The sequence below is a fragment of the Girardinichthys multiradiatus genome, chromosome 18, assembly GCF_021462225.1.
Source record: "Girardinichthys multiradiatus isolate DD_20200921_A chromosome 18, DD_fGirMul_XY1, whole genome shotgun sequence".
NCBI lineage: Eukaryota > Metazoa > Chordata > Actinopteri > Cyprinodontiformes > Goodeidae > Girardinichthys > Girardinichthys multiradiatus.
Window position 1 is genome coordinate 9,384,173 of NC_061810.1, and position 16,611 is coordinate 9,400,783.

General features: G+C 40.0%; 1 protein-coding gene across 1 annotated transcript; it reads right to left on the minus strand.

Annotated features, from left to right (window-relative positions):
* Window positions 1-1,637: 1,637 nt before the first annotated feature.
* Window positions 1,638-15,496, minus strand: serpine2 (serpin peptidase inhibitor, clade E (nexin, plasminogen activator inhibitor type 1), member 2). The gene is made up of 9 exons (XM_047392712.1): window positions 15,255-15,496; window positions 12,561-12,839; window positions 12,234-12,461; window positions 10,920-11,117; window positions 3,171-3,369; window positions 2,990-3,087; window positions 2,504-2,590; window positions 2,291-2,374; window positions 1,638-2,203 (listed from the first exon to the last, which is right to left on the minus strand). Exons 2-9 carry the CDS (start codon window positions 12,820-12,822, stop codon window positions 2,166-2,168), a joined length of 1,194 nt encoding a protein of 397 aa, XP_047248668.1. The 5' UTR covers window positions 12,823-12,839; window positions 15,255-15,496; the 3' UTR covers window positions 1,638-2,165.
* Between the last annotated feature and the right edge of the window lie 1,115 nt (window positions 15,497-16,611).

Genomic DNA, 16,611 nt, shown 5'->3' on the forward strand with positions numbered 1-16,611 from the left:
CCCTCCCAAAAACAATTTGTCAGAATCTTTGCGTCTTCTCCCCTTAGTTGTGAATTTTAAACTATATCCTTCAAATGTGGTTTTCGAATAAATTATTTGTACATCTGCACCAAAATGTTTGAACCGTAAGCGGAGGTGGGTAGTAATTAAATGACTTTTACTAAAGGAAACCTTTAGAAAAAAATCTAATAGTTCCACTGCACCATACCTCTGCCTGAGTAATATTAATCAGAGGAAACGCTACTCCTACTGGAGGACGAGTCTCTACAGAATAAGCACCTTTTAACAAACACACACACACACACACACACACACGTAGAGCCTTTGGTAAAGTAAGATTTTATGCATGTACACCAGCTTCCTTGTTCTAATGTCATTTTCAGGGGCAAGGGAATGCAATCCATCTGCCTCCATGTCTATATGTCTGGTAGTGGGATCAAAAGCATTAAGACAATGATGATATGCTAAGATAATATTGTAAAGATATTTACTTTTATTCATTTGAAAATGCCTGAATTTGAACATTATTTAACATTTTGTCTGATTGTCATTGCAAATACAAAAAAATCAGTCATTATCATCTAACATTTAAACAGTATTTGAGATTTCTTTTAACAAAATACTTTTTCAGCTCATGAGTAATATTATTTTGAAGTAATTCTACTCTCTTATTCGGGTACAGTTAATGGCAACTCTACCCATTTCATGCCATATGTGAGAACACTGCATGGATGGCAGGGAAATTTGGCAACAGTAAAACACTTGGAAGAGGTGTCTGAAGAGGGCCAGGGTAGACTAAAGCGGCCAAATTTCATGATTAATGCCACCCACATTTTACACAAGTTTTCCCTTTTTTTGTTGATAATCTAAGTGTGGTGTGCATTTGTATTAGTAAAGCACTCCATTGTAGTTCTGGCTAAGCGTTTAGGGTTGTTGTTCTGCTTAAAAGGTGAACTCCTTCCAGAGTTTCCAGCATTCTGAGCCTGGAGCTGATTTTCTGCCAGAACTGACTTGTGTTTAGCTCCATCTAGCTACCCTGTCCCTGCTGAAGAAAGGCTTCCGCCTGGCATGATGCTGCAACATCTTTGTTTCACTCTGAGAATGTTGTTTAGGATGATGTGCAGTTTTTTCCTCTACATGTGTTTTGCATACACTTACGTTCAAATTACATTACAGACCATCTGATTTTAGTTATTAATTTGGTGACTTCCAAATGATGCCAACTGCACTCAATTTCTTTTTGTGTTATTGTAAAGAGCACGGAATACAAGTTGCACACTTTAGATTTTTATTTGTAAAAATTGCTTAAAACCATAAATCCTCTTCCTTTCACATTGCAAGAGAGCAAAATTGAGAAGAGTTCAAGGGTGAAGTAAAAGTGTGAATACTTTTGCATGGAGCCAGAGTCCGAAGTACTTTCCTGTTATGTTACTCTCCCAAGAAAACAGTTTCTGTTATGCAGCCAACATGGTTCAGGGGTAGTACAGATGTGATCGACCATCTAATTCTCAGATCATTTAAGGCTTGGTCTCCTCTGCCTTTCAACTGCTGCTCAAGAAACACTAGAGAAATTGTCATGTTTATGCATTTTTACAACATAAAATGTTTTACGACAATAAGAGCAAGGCACAAATTACTGATGTTAGAAATGTATGTATTTTAATTTTGTTTCCACATGTGAAGCAACAGAAGACTTTCTCAGTAAATGAGAAAACAACTTTTAAAGTAGGCAAAAATGCAGGCTTTAAGTTGTGATGACACCACCATAACTTAAGAGGGGAAACAGGCTGGAGTTAAATGACTTGAGATAGAAACGTTCAAATGGAAATAGAGACATGATAAATAAACTGATCATCATACTCCAGAGTTACAAAATTACACATGACATTTAATGTCTTTAAAAAAAGTGATAAAGTCAAAAAAGTCCACCAAAAAATTAAAACAGCAGGAAAACTTAGTCTGCAAAACATGTTGGAAAGCATGTTATGTGTTGCAGAAAATGATCAACATAAAAAGCAACATTTAAAACAAATAACATCGTATGTCCACACTGTTCATAAGTCACAGTACGTCTGTGTGCTTGTGTGTTCATGCAAGGCAGTGTGTAAGCATTTCTGGTTCTCCTAAATGAGCTCCCAGGTCCCTCTGCTCTGTGAAAGCAGGCCTCATGGTTGGTTGATCTGGCCCATAAACAGAACCGTCCCTGGAAACAGACAGAGATGACGACAGTTCAATGCAATACACATCTAGAATTTACTCATCCATCTTCTACCAAGAAAACAGTGCATACCTGTAGGGTTATGTCTGACGAGGAACAGAAAAGGTCTGTCCACCGTGATCCAAGGTGGAGATGACCGAGCCATCAGAATAGCAGCTAAACAACACAGTTTAGGTTAGTGGGAGATATAGAAGCATGCTGGATGTAACTTTAATGCAGAACATTTTATCCTCTAAACTAAAAACAGTTTTATGTCAGTATTTAAGATCACAAGGGAACACTTACTGGTGGCAGCTGCTGCTTTCGTTCCGTCTTCATTCACAATGATTTTGGATTTCTGCAGAGCCTTGGATACAAACACTGGCTCGGTACCTACGAGAATAGCAGCAGCACACTTATGACTTCTAAGCCAAGGTTTTGGTAGTTTTCACTTCAAGCCACAGGATGGCAGTAGTGCAAACGTCCCAGTCTAACTCACTGATGTACTGAAAAACCAAGTGAAAACTACTTGAAGTAGTTGTTTATTACACCACATGGTGGCAGTAGAATTCTTTATTTAAAGCTGCTTCTTTCCCAGGCCAACCCTGATTCAGTTTTCACACCAACCACTGAGACAATTTAAGGTTCTAACCAGCTCTCAGCAGTAAACAAGCAACATTTTCCTCAGGTTTTTACACTTACTCATACATTAATAAATCTGCTCTAACCACATTCAATCTGCTTCTGTGTATGGGTCAGCGTCGGGTCTGCAGTGACTCTGCTTTCACTCACTCAGGTGTGAGAAGTCTGCAGCACCCTGCCTGAACATGTCTGCTATTCCCAGCGCAGAGAGCGGAGCTTTCAAGTCTACCTCTGCATCTGCAGAGAACCTACAAACGTACACAAAGCCGTACAGTTATTGTGCATTTCATCCAAAACCAGTTATACGCCTGTGTTTCTGTTTGGGACTTACTTTGGGATGAACAGGCGGACTTTTCTCATGTGCATGAGCTTGGCCCAGCTCTGCACGGTGGCTGTGCTGATGTGTGGAATGACACTGGACAGTGATGTGTCCTCATCAGAGGGGACAACAATCAACATGCTGATGGTGTTGCCATGGTAGGGCAGCTCAATCACCCTGTATTTCAGCCCCTGAGGTGTGGTGGCCACGCCTAGGAATAAAAAGATTTAAGAATTTGTTTGGAAAGTGAAGATAAAACACATTCAACTTACTGGTTCATTATACTTATATAACGATTTCTCCAATTAAGAAAAAGAATCAAATTGTCAACTAAAGAGTCAATAATTAAGAAAGAATTTAGAGAGCTCTGGAAAAATTCTCACATAGGTAAAAGAGATGCAGCAACCTGTGAAGAGATCCAGAGTTTTTATCTTGGGTCCATAGACCCAGCGAAATAACACTGGAGGGCTAATCCAGAGAAGACTTGAAAGAACAGCCAATTTTTCCACAAGAGGCCGACTCTAAATTTCCACTGAGATGTACTCAAGACATGAATCAGCAAGGATGTGACTAAGGATCCAAAGAAGACAACCACGGAGGGTTTGAGTCTCCCACCTTAATGGCCTCAGCTGGTTAGAATTGCTCAAACTGGCCTTCATGTCACAATGACAAATAATCCAGTGCTGGGCCAGCCAGTGAAACAGCCAAGAATTTCTGGATTCTTGCATAAAAACCCTTCAAAATAAAAACCGGAAAGGAACAGGAGGAATGGATCAACATGCAGCCGTCATAAATCAAACGGGTTTGGGTCAGAATGCCAATGCCTTCACCAATTTATACCCAAGGGTTTCTACTTCCTTCCGTCTTACGTTTACTTCATAAACAATTCGGTGCCCATGTACCAAATCAGTGCTTGTCAGTTTGTTTTTCCTTTAAATTCTGGCATTTAAAAAGTTATGGACATAAATGATCTTACAAATGCACAAATCTCAGGAGAATCAAAGATGCTAAATGTCAGGATTGAAAACATAAATAATTATAATTTCCCAATATCATGCAGTTCTACCCGCTTCCATTCCGTTCGAGCCAGCTGCCTCCTATTCAATTCAATTCAGTTTTATTTATATGGCACCAATTCACAACACATGTCGTCTCAAGGCACTTCACAACAGTCAGGTTCATACATTCCAATTAATCCTAAGCAGTCAGATTCAGTTATTTATTCAAATTGGATAAAACATTTTTCTATCTAAGGAAACCCAGCAGATTCAATCCAATCAGTGACTTGCAGCATTCACTCCTCCTGGATGAGCATGTAGAGACAGAGGAGAGGAAAAACTCCCTTTCAACAGGAAGAAACCTCCAGCAGAACCAGAACCAGGCTCAGTGTGAGCGGCCATCTGCCACGACCGACTGGGGGTTTGAGAGAACAGAGTAGAGACACAAAGAGAACAAAGAAGCACTGATCCAGGAGTCCTTTCTATGGGAAGGAAAAGTAAATGTTAATGGATGTAGCTCCTTTAGTTGTTTCACCTAGAAAGAAAGAACAAATAAACTCTGAGCCAGTTTTCAAGGTTAGAGTCTGAAAGAGAGCACATAGAGTTAGTCACAGTAAAAGCTCAGTCAGTAGCCATGTCTAGGAGAGAGAAAGGGTTAAACACTGAAAGACAGGGCCATGAGGATCATCGGTAGAGGGTGAGCATTAAGTTGTTGCCAGCAGAAGCTTGGACGATGCCCCTCTCCAGAAAGGTGTTACAGGCAGACACAGAGCCAGGTCAGGTGTAGCTTCTAGGAAGAGAAAAGAGAGAGAACATAAAGTTAGAAGCTGAAATAACAGCAAATAATTCAAAATTGGAGAGTAGTGTGAGAATGTAGCGAAGAGGGTGAAAGTGGTCATTATGTCCTCCACCAGCCTACGCCTATAGCAGCATAATTACACAGATAGTTTCAGTTCAGATTATGTAGTTAAACGGCGCTTATTTACAACAATGTCGTCTCAAGGAACCCCACAAAGGGTCCCACTGATGGTCATTGTTATACTAAAAACCACAATGATTGGGATACCTCCCTCTGTCAGACTGATTATAACCATTGGAAAAGAGAAGGGGTCATACAGGTAGCAGAAATGGAGGGTGTGTTTGCACCTCAACCATAACTGAGCCGGTTTAGGCTAAACCTGACTCCCCCTTACTTCATCCAGCAGGCAATGTTCAGGAGGTGAAAGAAGGAAATCCTAGAAACCTGTTTAATATGGGATTTAAATGACATGTCCTGGTCAAAAATAACACCACGGTTTTTTACATTATTAACGGAGGTCAATTTAATGCCATCCAGGTTAAGTGATTGACTGAGCAGTTTCTTTTTTAAAGACTCCGGTCCAAAGACGACAACTTCTATCTTGTCTGAATTTAGAAGCAAAAAATTTAAAATCATCCAAGATTTTATATCTTCAAGACATGCTTGTAGTCTATCTAACTGGTTGGGCTCATCAGGATTTATGGATAAGTAAAGCTGAGTATCATCAGCGTAACAGTGAACATTGATCCCATGCTGCCTGATAATTTGACCTTTTGGAAGCATATATATAGTAAAGAGAATTGGCCCAAGTACTGAACCCTGTGGTACTCCACAGTTAACCCTGGAGTTTAAAGATGATTTATCATTTACATGAACAAACTGGAATCTGTCAGACAGATAAGATTTAAACCAGCCTAGTTCTGTTCCCCTGATCCCTACAGCATATTCCAGCCTTTTTAAGAGATGAAGGCTAACAGGTTAGGAACACGAACCCAATCCAAAAAGGTGAGTGGCCTGCTGCTGTTGGATACCATTTATACATCTGCATTTCTTTATAGTCCTGAACAGGGAGAATGTGGGGCAAAACTAATTCACACATGGACGCTTCAAAATGTCCGTCGGCAGTTTTATACCTAAAAACATTGAGTACAAAATGACTAAAACTATAAAAGGGTATGAAATCACAAGAGGGGTGAAGTGACCAACTGCTAAACAAAAAATATAGCCACAAACAGAAGATTCTATCATCAGTGAAGCATAAAAGAGGTAAAAGTAAATTCGCTTTGTTTAAAAAGAAAAAGAAAAAAACACCTTCTGATCAGACAGAAAATCCTGAAGAGAACATGGTCTTTGTGTTGTAATAAAACTGTAACCCAACTAAACCATGCAGCAGATTAATCATCCTAAAGGTTGGGAGCTCTGATAGTCCAACCAGGATTAACATCTGGTTTCCAGTCTCCTTGCTAAAAATCTGAAGATGAATCCATCATGGGATGACTTCAATAAATTCCAGATCACCTAAAGTATGCTTAAAACTGGGTTTTCATACTTCCAGGTTCTCCTTAGAAGTTCTCAAATTAAAATAAAGCAGCTTCCTGTCTCTGTTTGAAAACGTGTGCCAGGTCTACACATTAACCAAGTTCTTAGTGAGGGAGGAATAATGAAAATAAATGACTTTGCTCCGTTTTGCTTTTATTCAAAGTGCTGTTGCTTGTATACAGGGGTTGGACAATGAAACTGAAACACCTGTCATTTTAGTGTGGGAGGTTTCATGGCTAAATTGGACCAGCCTGGTAGCCAGTCTTCATTGATTGCACATTGCACCAGTAAGAGCAGAGTGTGCAGGTTCAATTAGCAGGATAAGAGCACAGTTTTGCTCAAAATATTGAAATGCACACAACATTATGGGTAACATACCAGAGTTCAAAAGAGGACAAATTGTTGGTGCACGTCTTGCTGGCGCATCTGTGACCAAGACAGCAAGTCTTTGTGATGTATCAAGAGCCACGGTATCCAGGGTAATGTCAGCATACCACCAAGAAGGACGGACCACATCCAACAGGATTAACTGTAGACGCAAGAGGAAGCTGTCTGAAAGGGATGTTCGGGTGCTAACCCAGATTGTATCCAAAAAACATAAAACCACGGCTGCCCAAATCACTGCAGAATTACATGTGCACCTCAACTCTCCTGTTTCCACCAGAACTGTCCGTCGGGAGCTCCACAGGGTCAATATACACGGCCGGGCTGCTATAGCCAAACCTTTGGTCACTCATGCCAATGCCAAACGTCGGTTTCAATGGTGCAAGGAGCGCAAATCTTGGGCTGTGGACAATGTGAAACATGTATTGTTCTCTGATGAGTCCACCTTTACTGTTTTCCCCACATCCTGGAGAGTTACGGTGTGGAGAAGCCCCAAAGAAGCGTACCACCCAGACTGTTGCATGCCCAGAGTGAAGCATGGAGGTGGATCAGTGATGGTTTGGGCTGCCATATCATGGCATTCCCTTGGCTCAATACTTGTACTAGATGGGAATGTCACTGCCAAGGACTATCGAACCATTCTTGAGGACCATGTGCATCCAATGGTTCAAACATTGTATCCTGAAGGTGGTGCCGTGTATCAGGATGACAATGCACCAATACACACAACAAGACTGGTGAAAGATTGGTTTGATGAACATGAAAGTGAAGTTGAACATCTCCCATGGCCTGCACAGTCACCAGATCTAAATATTATTGAGCCACTTTGGGGTGTTTTGGAGGAGTGAGTCAGGAAACGTTTTCCTCCACCAGTATCACGTAGTGACCTGGCCACCATCCTGCAAGAAGAATGGCTTAAAATCCCTCTGACCACTGTGCAGGACTTGTATATGTCATTCCCAAGATTAATTGATGCTGTATTGGCCGCAAAAGGAGGCCATACACCATACTAATAAATTATTGTGGTCTAAAACCAGGTGTTTCAGTTTCATTGTCCAACCCCTGTACTTTGCCAAATGTATAATTGTTTGAGCATTAAGGAAGAATGCATGATGTTTATCTGGCTGACAGTCAGTGCTTTTACTTTCAATGATTTGGTGCAATCAAATGATGTATATGCATCATTTTCTGAGAACAAGCAGTAATACTTAAAGATCAGGCAGGAGAAAATACAGGAGACATTAGAGACAGCATTCTAGAAATTAGTAAACTTAAAAAACACTGAGCACAAGCTCTTGTTGCATTCTGGTTCATCTGCTGTTCCAACATTTTGATTGTATTTAAAAATCACCTAAACTGTGGAAGTGAAAACAAAAAAATCCAGTTGAAATCACTTGCAAATGTGTTCAGTGAACAGATAACAGGTTAGACTGAATACCATCATCTGATTGTTGGTAAACTCCTGTCCACATTGACTCATTTCACTCTTTATATGCAGATGATATTAGAACAGGAAGTAAATCTAAACTGTAAGCTGGGCTGACAAGAAGCTAAAAATGATTCATGATGGTAACAACTGTAAACATTCAAAGTCTCAGTAGAGACCATATCTGGTCTCATTCCGGGCAAAAACAAAATCAAGAGTTTAATCTGAAAAGTTAACTCAACAAAGTCAGACTTTTCTGTTTCACAATAAAGCTTCATTACAAACCACATATATTACCGGTTTATTTCTACAAGATCTATTGACTTATAAAGTGCTCCAAGAAAACTGCTTAGAGCGGTTTGGGGAGGTGGGGGGGGGACACAAGTGGCAAAACCAACGTACCACATGATGTTGCAGAAGTATTCATGCCCCTTGAACATTTCCACTGTTTGAAAGAAAAGCCAGGTAAGGCTTTCAACCTGCAATTAGAGCAGCAAGTCTCTAAGGACACGGCTCGACCAGCTTTCGCATCTAGAGGCTAGGCCTGCTACTAACAACCTTTTTTTCATTAATCTGGGTACGCTATTTTTTATTCATCAAGTATTCTAAACAACTATTTTTCCCCGAAAAAAGGATTGTTTTTAAAATGTATTTATTTATTTTACAAAAGATGGTTACAGTATAAAAAAAATAAAATAAAGTGCCTATTATTTGTATACTTACAAAACACAAGAACATACTCAGAATGTCAAATATGATGAGACTGAACTGGAAATAAAACAAGACACTCGTAGTCCAATTCTAAAACAGTAAAAACAGTTCAGATGTAATAATAGAGACCATAACGTTAAATAACTAGCTTTAATTAATTTGATGTAACATCCACAGAAAGTGTGAAAAATAGGGAAACATGGCAGCCAGACAGTTTGTCTGAAGTCAGAGAGCATTATGCAGCTTAAACACAGCAAAGTTATCATCTTCCTGCCCCTCAAATAAATATAGTGATTTCATTGTGTTTTTATAAGAGACGTCATTGATGACGTCAACAAACCACAGTAGCCCTACTACAGAGTGAAATGGGACCTTCTTTAGTGCAGAGCAAGTTAGACTGGATGGAGAAAATCTACGAACATCATTTTAGGTCTTGCCACAGAGCTAAATTGGATTAGGGATGCATGTTTAAGGTCGGTGCCCTGCTGGAAGATGAATCATTAGAAGTGATTAACCACCTCTTACAGCTTTTCTCCCAGGACTTATTGCCAGGTTCCAAGCCCTGCTGAAGAAAAGCATCCCCACAGCATCCTGCTGCCGCCACCATGTTTCACTACTGGGAACTGTGTATTGAGGTTGATCTGGAGTGTTAGTTCTTTCCCACAAAGTGTTTTGCATGTTGACCAAAACGTTCCATTTTGGTCTCCTCTGATCAGAGCACTTACTTCCACATGTTTGCTGTGTCTGTAATATGCATGTGGCAAAGTGAGGATGCGACCTCTGACGGCGTCCTTCCTGCAGCTATTCCATTAAGGTCAGATTTGTGGAACACATGGCTAATAGGCTGTCAACAGATACTTCAACCTGAGCTGTGGAACTCTGCTGCTCCTCCAGAGTTAACATGGTTCACTTTGCTGCTTCTTTGATTGATCGGCCCCTTGCTAGCCCTGTTAGCTTAGGTTGACAGGCATGGCTTAGGTAGGGTTGGTTCCTTTATGAACCCATTTGTTCTCTCACAAACATCCGAGGCCTTCACAGAGAAGCTGTGTCATACGGACATTAAATCAGACACAGATTGACTATTTTTCAATTAGATGAGTTCTGAAAGCAATGACTTACAATGGATTTTATTTAGGGCTATCTGAGTAAAGGGGGTTTAACATATGCATGACACGCTTCAGATTTTGTCCACTTCACAATCTTGTTTTACACTGTGTTAATCTATCAATACAAACCTAATAAAAACATGTTGAGGATGGGTGTTATGTATAACGTGACAAACATGAAAAAGCTTAAGTGTTCCGAATACTTTTAAAAGGTGCTGAACATGGTAAATACAGCAAAACTGAGAGAAATGTGTGCTCTACAGCTGAATATGGCCTCAGTGTATTACAGTCACCGAATGAGAATCTATCCCTCGCACCCATGGTGCCGCCACAGCTCTGACAACATGTCTAAATATAGTTGACTGACTCGGGTATCACTGCATTTCACACAACAAACATCCATGTCTGAGCCTGTAATTCTTTACAACTCACTACAATCTGGACTATAAATCACACGCCCACTGTGACTCCACCAGAAAAATAGGATTAAAACTGTAGAAAATAACTAGATGAAAAAAAAATCTATACTGAAACTAGAAAGGTATCTAATCTTCAAACAATAAAAAGCTTATTTTTTTATATCCTACGAGTCAAGATCAACATCAGTAATCTAAAATAGGTTTCAGGTCTATGAACAAATAATATTTCAGGAGATGACAAGAACATTTTGAACACATAAATGTAACTGTGATTATATCTCCTGTCTCTAAATCCACACATTAGCTGGGAGTGAACATGGCATCTTTTCATTATGAACTCCCACTGCTTCTGAGCATGCTCAGACAGAACTACACTCACCTAGGTTAAAGATGGACAGCTGGGACATCATTGGAACTTTGTAAACCGTGCCGTCACCATCCGTGAAGGACCTCATCTTGGTGTTGTTGGGCGGGAAACAGGACTTCCATGAGCCTTTAAAGTAGATCGAGTTAAGAGTGACCAGACGGGTCAGAGCTGAATCCAGCATGTCTGCTTTGATCAAGGTGGGGATGTGACCTGCAGAAATATACAGAGTGGTAAAAGAGCAAGGTCATATTCGAATCATGGGGGAAGAAGTGATACTGCAGACTCATGCGACAGAATATTCAACAGAAGAAATGTGTTACTATTATGTGTTTGCTAATGGTTGGTGAATAATAGTCCTGAGATGGTAAATCTGATAAATGGTGTGAGAGACAGCTGAAAGATGTTCTCTCCACCCCAGGAACATTAGCGGGCTCCATTAAACTGTTAGATATGTCAGTACCAATAAAACCTAGGGTTGACCAGCCTACTAAGCGGGACAATCCACAATACTGGGTTCATGAGAATGAAACATAACTTGAGCAATATTTTGCCAAACTAAGAATTCACTTTTTCCCCTCTTTACACATAAGAGTAAAGGTTTCCCAAATCACACGCTATGTTTTAAATAAGACGGCTCTACAACTACACGATGCCCCGCCCTGAGTCTTTGTTTAGTGTAGAACCATCCAGTTCAGGTTAGATCAGTGAGATATAAAAAAAAAAAGAAGATCAGCTACAGTATAGTTATTTTAAAAAACATATTTAACAGCCCCTTTAAATTAGAGGGGAAAAAAGCTATGAAGCAGATGGCAACTTTACAATCATTAAAAGCCAACAAACAGTTAGCCATTTACTGTATTATCACAGTGTTTAAAAATCCTTCATATCGTGTCTGTCGTTGCTTTTTCTTTAAAACGCTGCCATTTGATACTGCTGTACGATCTAAAATGGCTTCTTTGATTGTTTCATAACCAAACATTATTGGCCAGCTTAATGAGAAGTCTTCATTAGTGGACTATATCAACACCACAGGACAACTCATCAGCTAGTTCCTTTCGTACTTCAAATGAAGAGTCTTAAACAGATATGAGAGTGGAGCTTAAAGTCAACACCTTCATATCCATGGCTCACAATAACAACTTACACTTATTTCTCCAGACAAAGTCACATGCTGACAGATGGAAGAAGAATTAGGGTTTATTAAAACAAGATCTTGTTACATTGTTACAAACTCCTTTTAAAAGTACTCTACATAGTTGAGTTGTCAAAATAGAAATGGTTTATCAAATTGCACACAGGGCTGCACCACCTAAGCATGACCCCTACCTTTGGTCTTATTGCTGACCCACTCATTGATGTAGTCAGATGCTGCAGTGGGGTTTCTGAAGTCCAGGCTCCTGCTCTCACACAGGAAGTTTGCTTTATTGGTGGCAACAAAGGTCTCCTCCATCGGGAAACCCTTCTGGCTGAACATGGCGTTGGCAATCAGCACAAGGTCCTGGTTTGACTTGGAAGTCAAGTTTTTGTGCAGCTTCCTCAACATCTTATAAGGACCTGTGCAGTGTATTTAATCTTTTGATTAATGCTAAATGATAGTGATTTCATCATAAAAAGGCTCAAATACCAAATTCCGCTGTCCAACAACCTCCTTACCGTTTTTCTTGTAACGCAGACCACTAATGATTTGCTTCTTGGTTTCCCCATGGGCTCCAGGCAGCAGCATGCCGAGGATTGAAGCCACTCCATGGGGTGAAAGCACCACGTTTTCTAAAGGCTTAGAGCGGACCACTTGCTGAAACACCTGTATGCCCAGATCAGAGCCCCGTTCACCATACGAGGGAGCTGCAGACAGCACACCCTTATGGGCACACAGGGTCACCAGTGCATATAGGCAAAGTAACGAGATGTGCTTCATTTTGATCCCTGCAGCACCTTAAAGGAGAGAAATAAAAAACACTGAATGAGCTTATTGGCTTATAAAGCTCCTCAGAGAACTCACCTGTTATAAAACATTTATCTACCACAGCCTGCATTCCTCAAAGTCACCTCCATGACCACTCATTCCTTTCACATAGCTTGCTGTGGTTTACTTGGTAATAGTTAATTATTACATGCACTCTTGGCTGTCCTTTGAGCAACACATTTTATTTAGTAGAGCTAAATCAACCTGTTGCCATCGGATTAGAACAGACGAACACCATCAAAAAGGCTGCTCTCTGCCTCCGTTTCGTTAGACTACACTGCATCTTTAGGGCCATCTTAGGAAACCAGTTTCAGCCTGCTCCACTGATTAAAGCACAGTAAATATGGCCACAGGAGCCCGACTTGATGCCTGCTGTTGATGAGCCGTGGAAGTACACTCAGCTTTACTGCTATTGTGCGGCTCATCTTGCATAATACCCACAGGTTAGGACATGTTTGTTTAGTTCACCTTTTAGATTTACATTTATTCTTCCTTTTGGGAAAAACTAAACGACCCTTCTTAAGGGCACACTTTTAATAAAAAACGTAAGATCAGGGCCCCAAATAGAATAAAAATAAGTTGCTGCTTAGAGCCTCTCAACTGAAGCCATTCCTCTTCCTATAGTACTTGTAGACTGACTAAGTACACCTGTGTCAAATAGTAACCACCTGAAAATAATGTAATAATGTCCAGTTTAAGGTAGCACGTGTAGGCTTGTTAGTGTGGAAACGCACTGTGAACCACATTGACTGGAAAGGACTGTTTTACACTCCGCCCTGGTCGGTGATCAGTCCATTGGATCCTACAAATGGGATCATTTCCCAATCACCATAAACACCAACAAGCTACAATAACACTCTTTGATAGCCAGAGGAAGCACAACATCTTCTGCAATGAAAGCTGTGTGGAGATATGCCAACTGTAATCTAGGCTACTACAAAACAACAGAAAACAGGAAGCTGAACATATGACAGCTAGAGTTGTTCGAATCTGTATTTTTGAAGATTCCAATGCTACATGCAGGATTTGGAAATGATGTCAGCGTTCTAGAAATCTCAGAAAAGTTGAGCGTCTACTTACTCTACAGGGAATGCAAACTGATGTTAACAGGTAGAAATGCTAACCATGTTAAATGTGCTAATTACTAGTACAAAAAGCTAAAGACACTTAAAAATACCAACTCTGTAATTATTTTGTCTTCATTTTAAAATATTCTAATAACTTTTGTTTACATTGTGGTCATGCAGTACCTACTGCTCTCTCTCACACAGTGTGACGTCACTTCAGCTCCTAATATAAATTATAAAAACGGCTCACAGAAAGGCTTCTGTACAGTTACAGTACATTATTGGATGCTTCAATAACATAACACTGAGCTTTTTCCAATCAGATTCCATTTTTTTTTTAATTAAAAAATCTCACAGAAAAATAAACAACTTGTGAGACGGTGCACTTTTTGCATTTTGAGGTTTGCAAAAAAAAGAAGAAAATAGTCGAGCTATAAGCGGTCTTATCAAGGAGTAAAGTAAAGATGTGTCTCCTAGTTGGGTTTTACTTTTAGATTCATATTTTGAGTGATGCAGAAACAGACCGCACAGTAACACAGGCCTGATTTTTTTTTTTTTTTTCCCAAGAAATCCTTGTATTTGAACCAAAGCCTTTTTATTTTAAAGACAATTCAGTTTTAAATATAATCAGATAAAATACCAGTTCTTTGAGAAAAATCGCTTTCAGTTAGTCTGTATCAGCAAGTCAGAGCTTTATCAGATCAGTACAGCTCTAGTAAATCCTTAAACTAATTTAGTGAATACACAAAGTGCATATGATCATGGAGTATTTATGTGTAAGTTTCTCATAAGGAATTTAACCGGAAGTAGGACCCCAAAGGAAATTCAGTTTAGGGCCCCATTAAGGCTTGGACCGGCCCTGCTCATTCCTCAGAAAAGTGGTCTCGCCGCGGTAAAATCACCTGTTCTAACAGTAATGCTAGCAACTAATCCAGACCATCATTAATTAAAACAATACGATCAACAGCAGGGGTCAAAGCAGCTCCTCAGGAGGTGCAGCGCACTTTCTGTCTAAACAATAGTCATTCAAGTCACGTCTATACGGAACGGTTTGTTTTCACCCAAAGATGACTTTTGACTTTAGATTCAATAAAAAGACACATAGCTAATCGACACCAAGTGTAGACAGAAGGCATTCTGCGGGACATTAAAGCTCACGAAACGTTTGAAAAAAATAAAGAAAAAATAAGAAGTAACATTTCTGAGCAGACTTTAGCTAAAGCCACAAGCAGCGGGGCCCTTTAAGCGCCACATATGATGTTTTCTAAGTCATTTTACATGTTTAAAAGGGGAAAGTTAAACGACAGTCCTTCTTACCTTTCGTGTGACGTTTTCCTTTTTCAACCTATCGCCCAGGTGACACTGTAACCTTATATCGGTCCGTTTCTACCCAAAGCCCAACCGAGAAGAGAAGATTCGGACGTAATGTGATGTAAAAAAATCAAGAAGCGTTTTCTCCCGCAAACCTGAGCGCTACAACTGAGCTCACCGTTGGTTTCAAAGCGGAATTTATCGGACTCAGCTCCGCCTTCTGGCCAAACCGAGCACGGAGTGGCAGCCTTGCTTTCTGTTGGCGTCAAACACAGACGAGGTGCAGTACAGACACTTCCGCCAGACCGTCAAAATAAAAGCCCTAATATGCTGCTGCCATTTATATTTGGAAGTTGACATTTTCGGGTTCCAAATAGGAAGAATCACTGCATGATGGAAGCCAATGATCAAACTAATCAGGTCAGGCATATATCTGTGGAAAGTTTAAATCAGGTTTAGGTTAAAAAAAACAAAAGCACCAAGCTTTGAATATCTGACAGAGCACTCTTTAATCCAACTAAACCATTCTTGGTTATACAGGTGCAATTAAATAAATTAGAATATCATAAAGTTACACAGATTGCTATATTTAAAATGATTATTTCTGTCCATTTAAGTGATTTAAACCTTTGATGTCAAAATTGAGTTTCTCAGAAAAATTGAAATCACATTATCCCAACACAAAAAAATATGTAATGCAGAAATGGTGTGTTATGGCCTACATAGTCATGGAAAAGATGACATGACCTCTCCCACAAGGAATTTATGGGTCATTTGTTAAAGAAGCTGTGGTTTACCTTGTCATATGCAAGAAAGTTACTGGAAAGTTGAGTGAAAGAAAAAAAGTGTAGAAAATGCTGTTCAATATGCATCAATAACTACAGCCTTGGGAGAATTATGAAGCAAAAGCCCACTCACAACTTTGGGGAAGATTCAGAAGGCTCAGACTGTGGGTGAAGTCAGTGCTTGAAGAATCACCACACAGTATCCAGGACACGAGCAACATCTGTCACATTCCTTGTGTTACCGTGTACTGCATCTAACCTCAGCGAGGGAAAAAAGGTCTGGACTGTTGCTCAGTGGTTTAGTGACCCTCTTTCCAGATAAAAGTTATTTTGCATTTCAATTAAAAATTGAGAAGTCCTGTATGGAGTTTCCACAGTCAGTGATGATTTAAAGGGGCCATATCATCTGCTTTGTTTTATCAGAAACAGTGCAGCCATCTACCAGGAAGTTCTTCATGCTTCCCTCTGCTGACAATATTTATAGAGATGGTGATTCCATTTTTCAGCAGGACTTGGCACCTCTGTGTACCACTAACGGCTTTACAAATCATGGTATCACTGCACCTAACTGGTCAGCA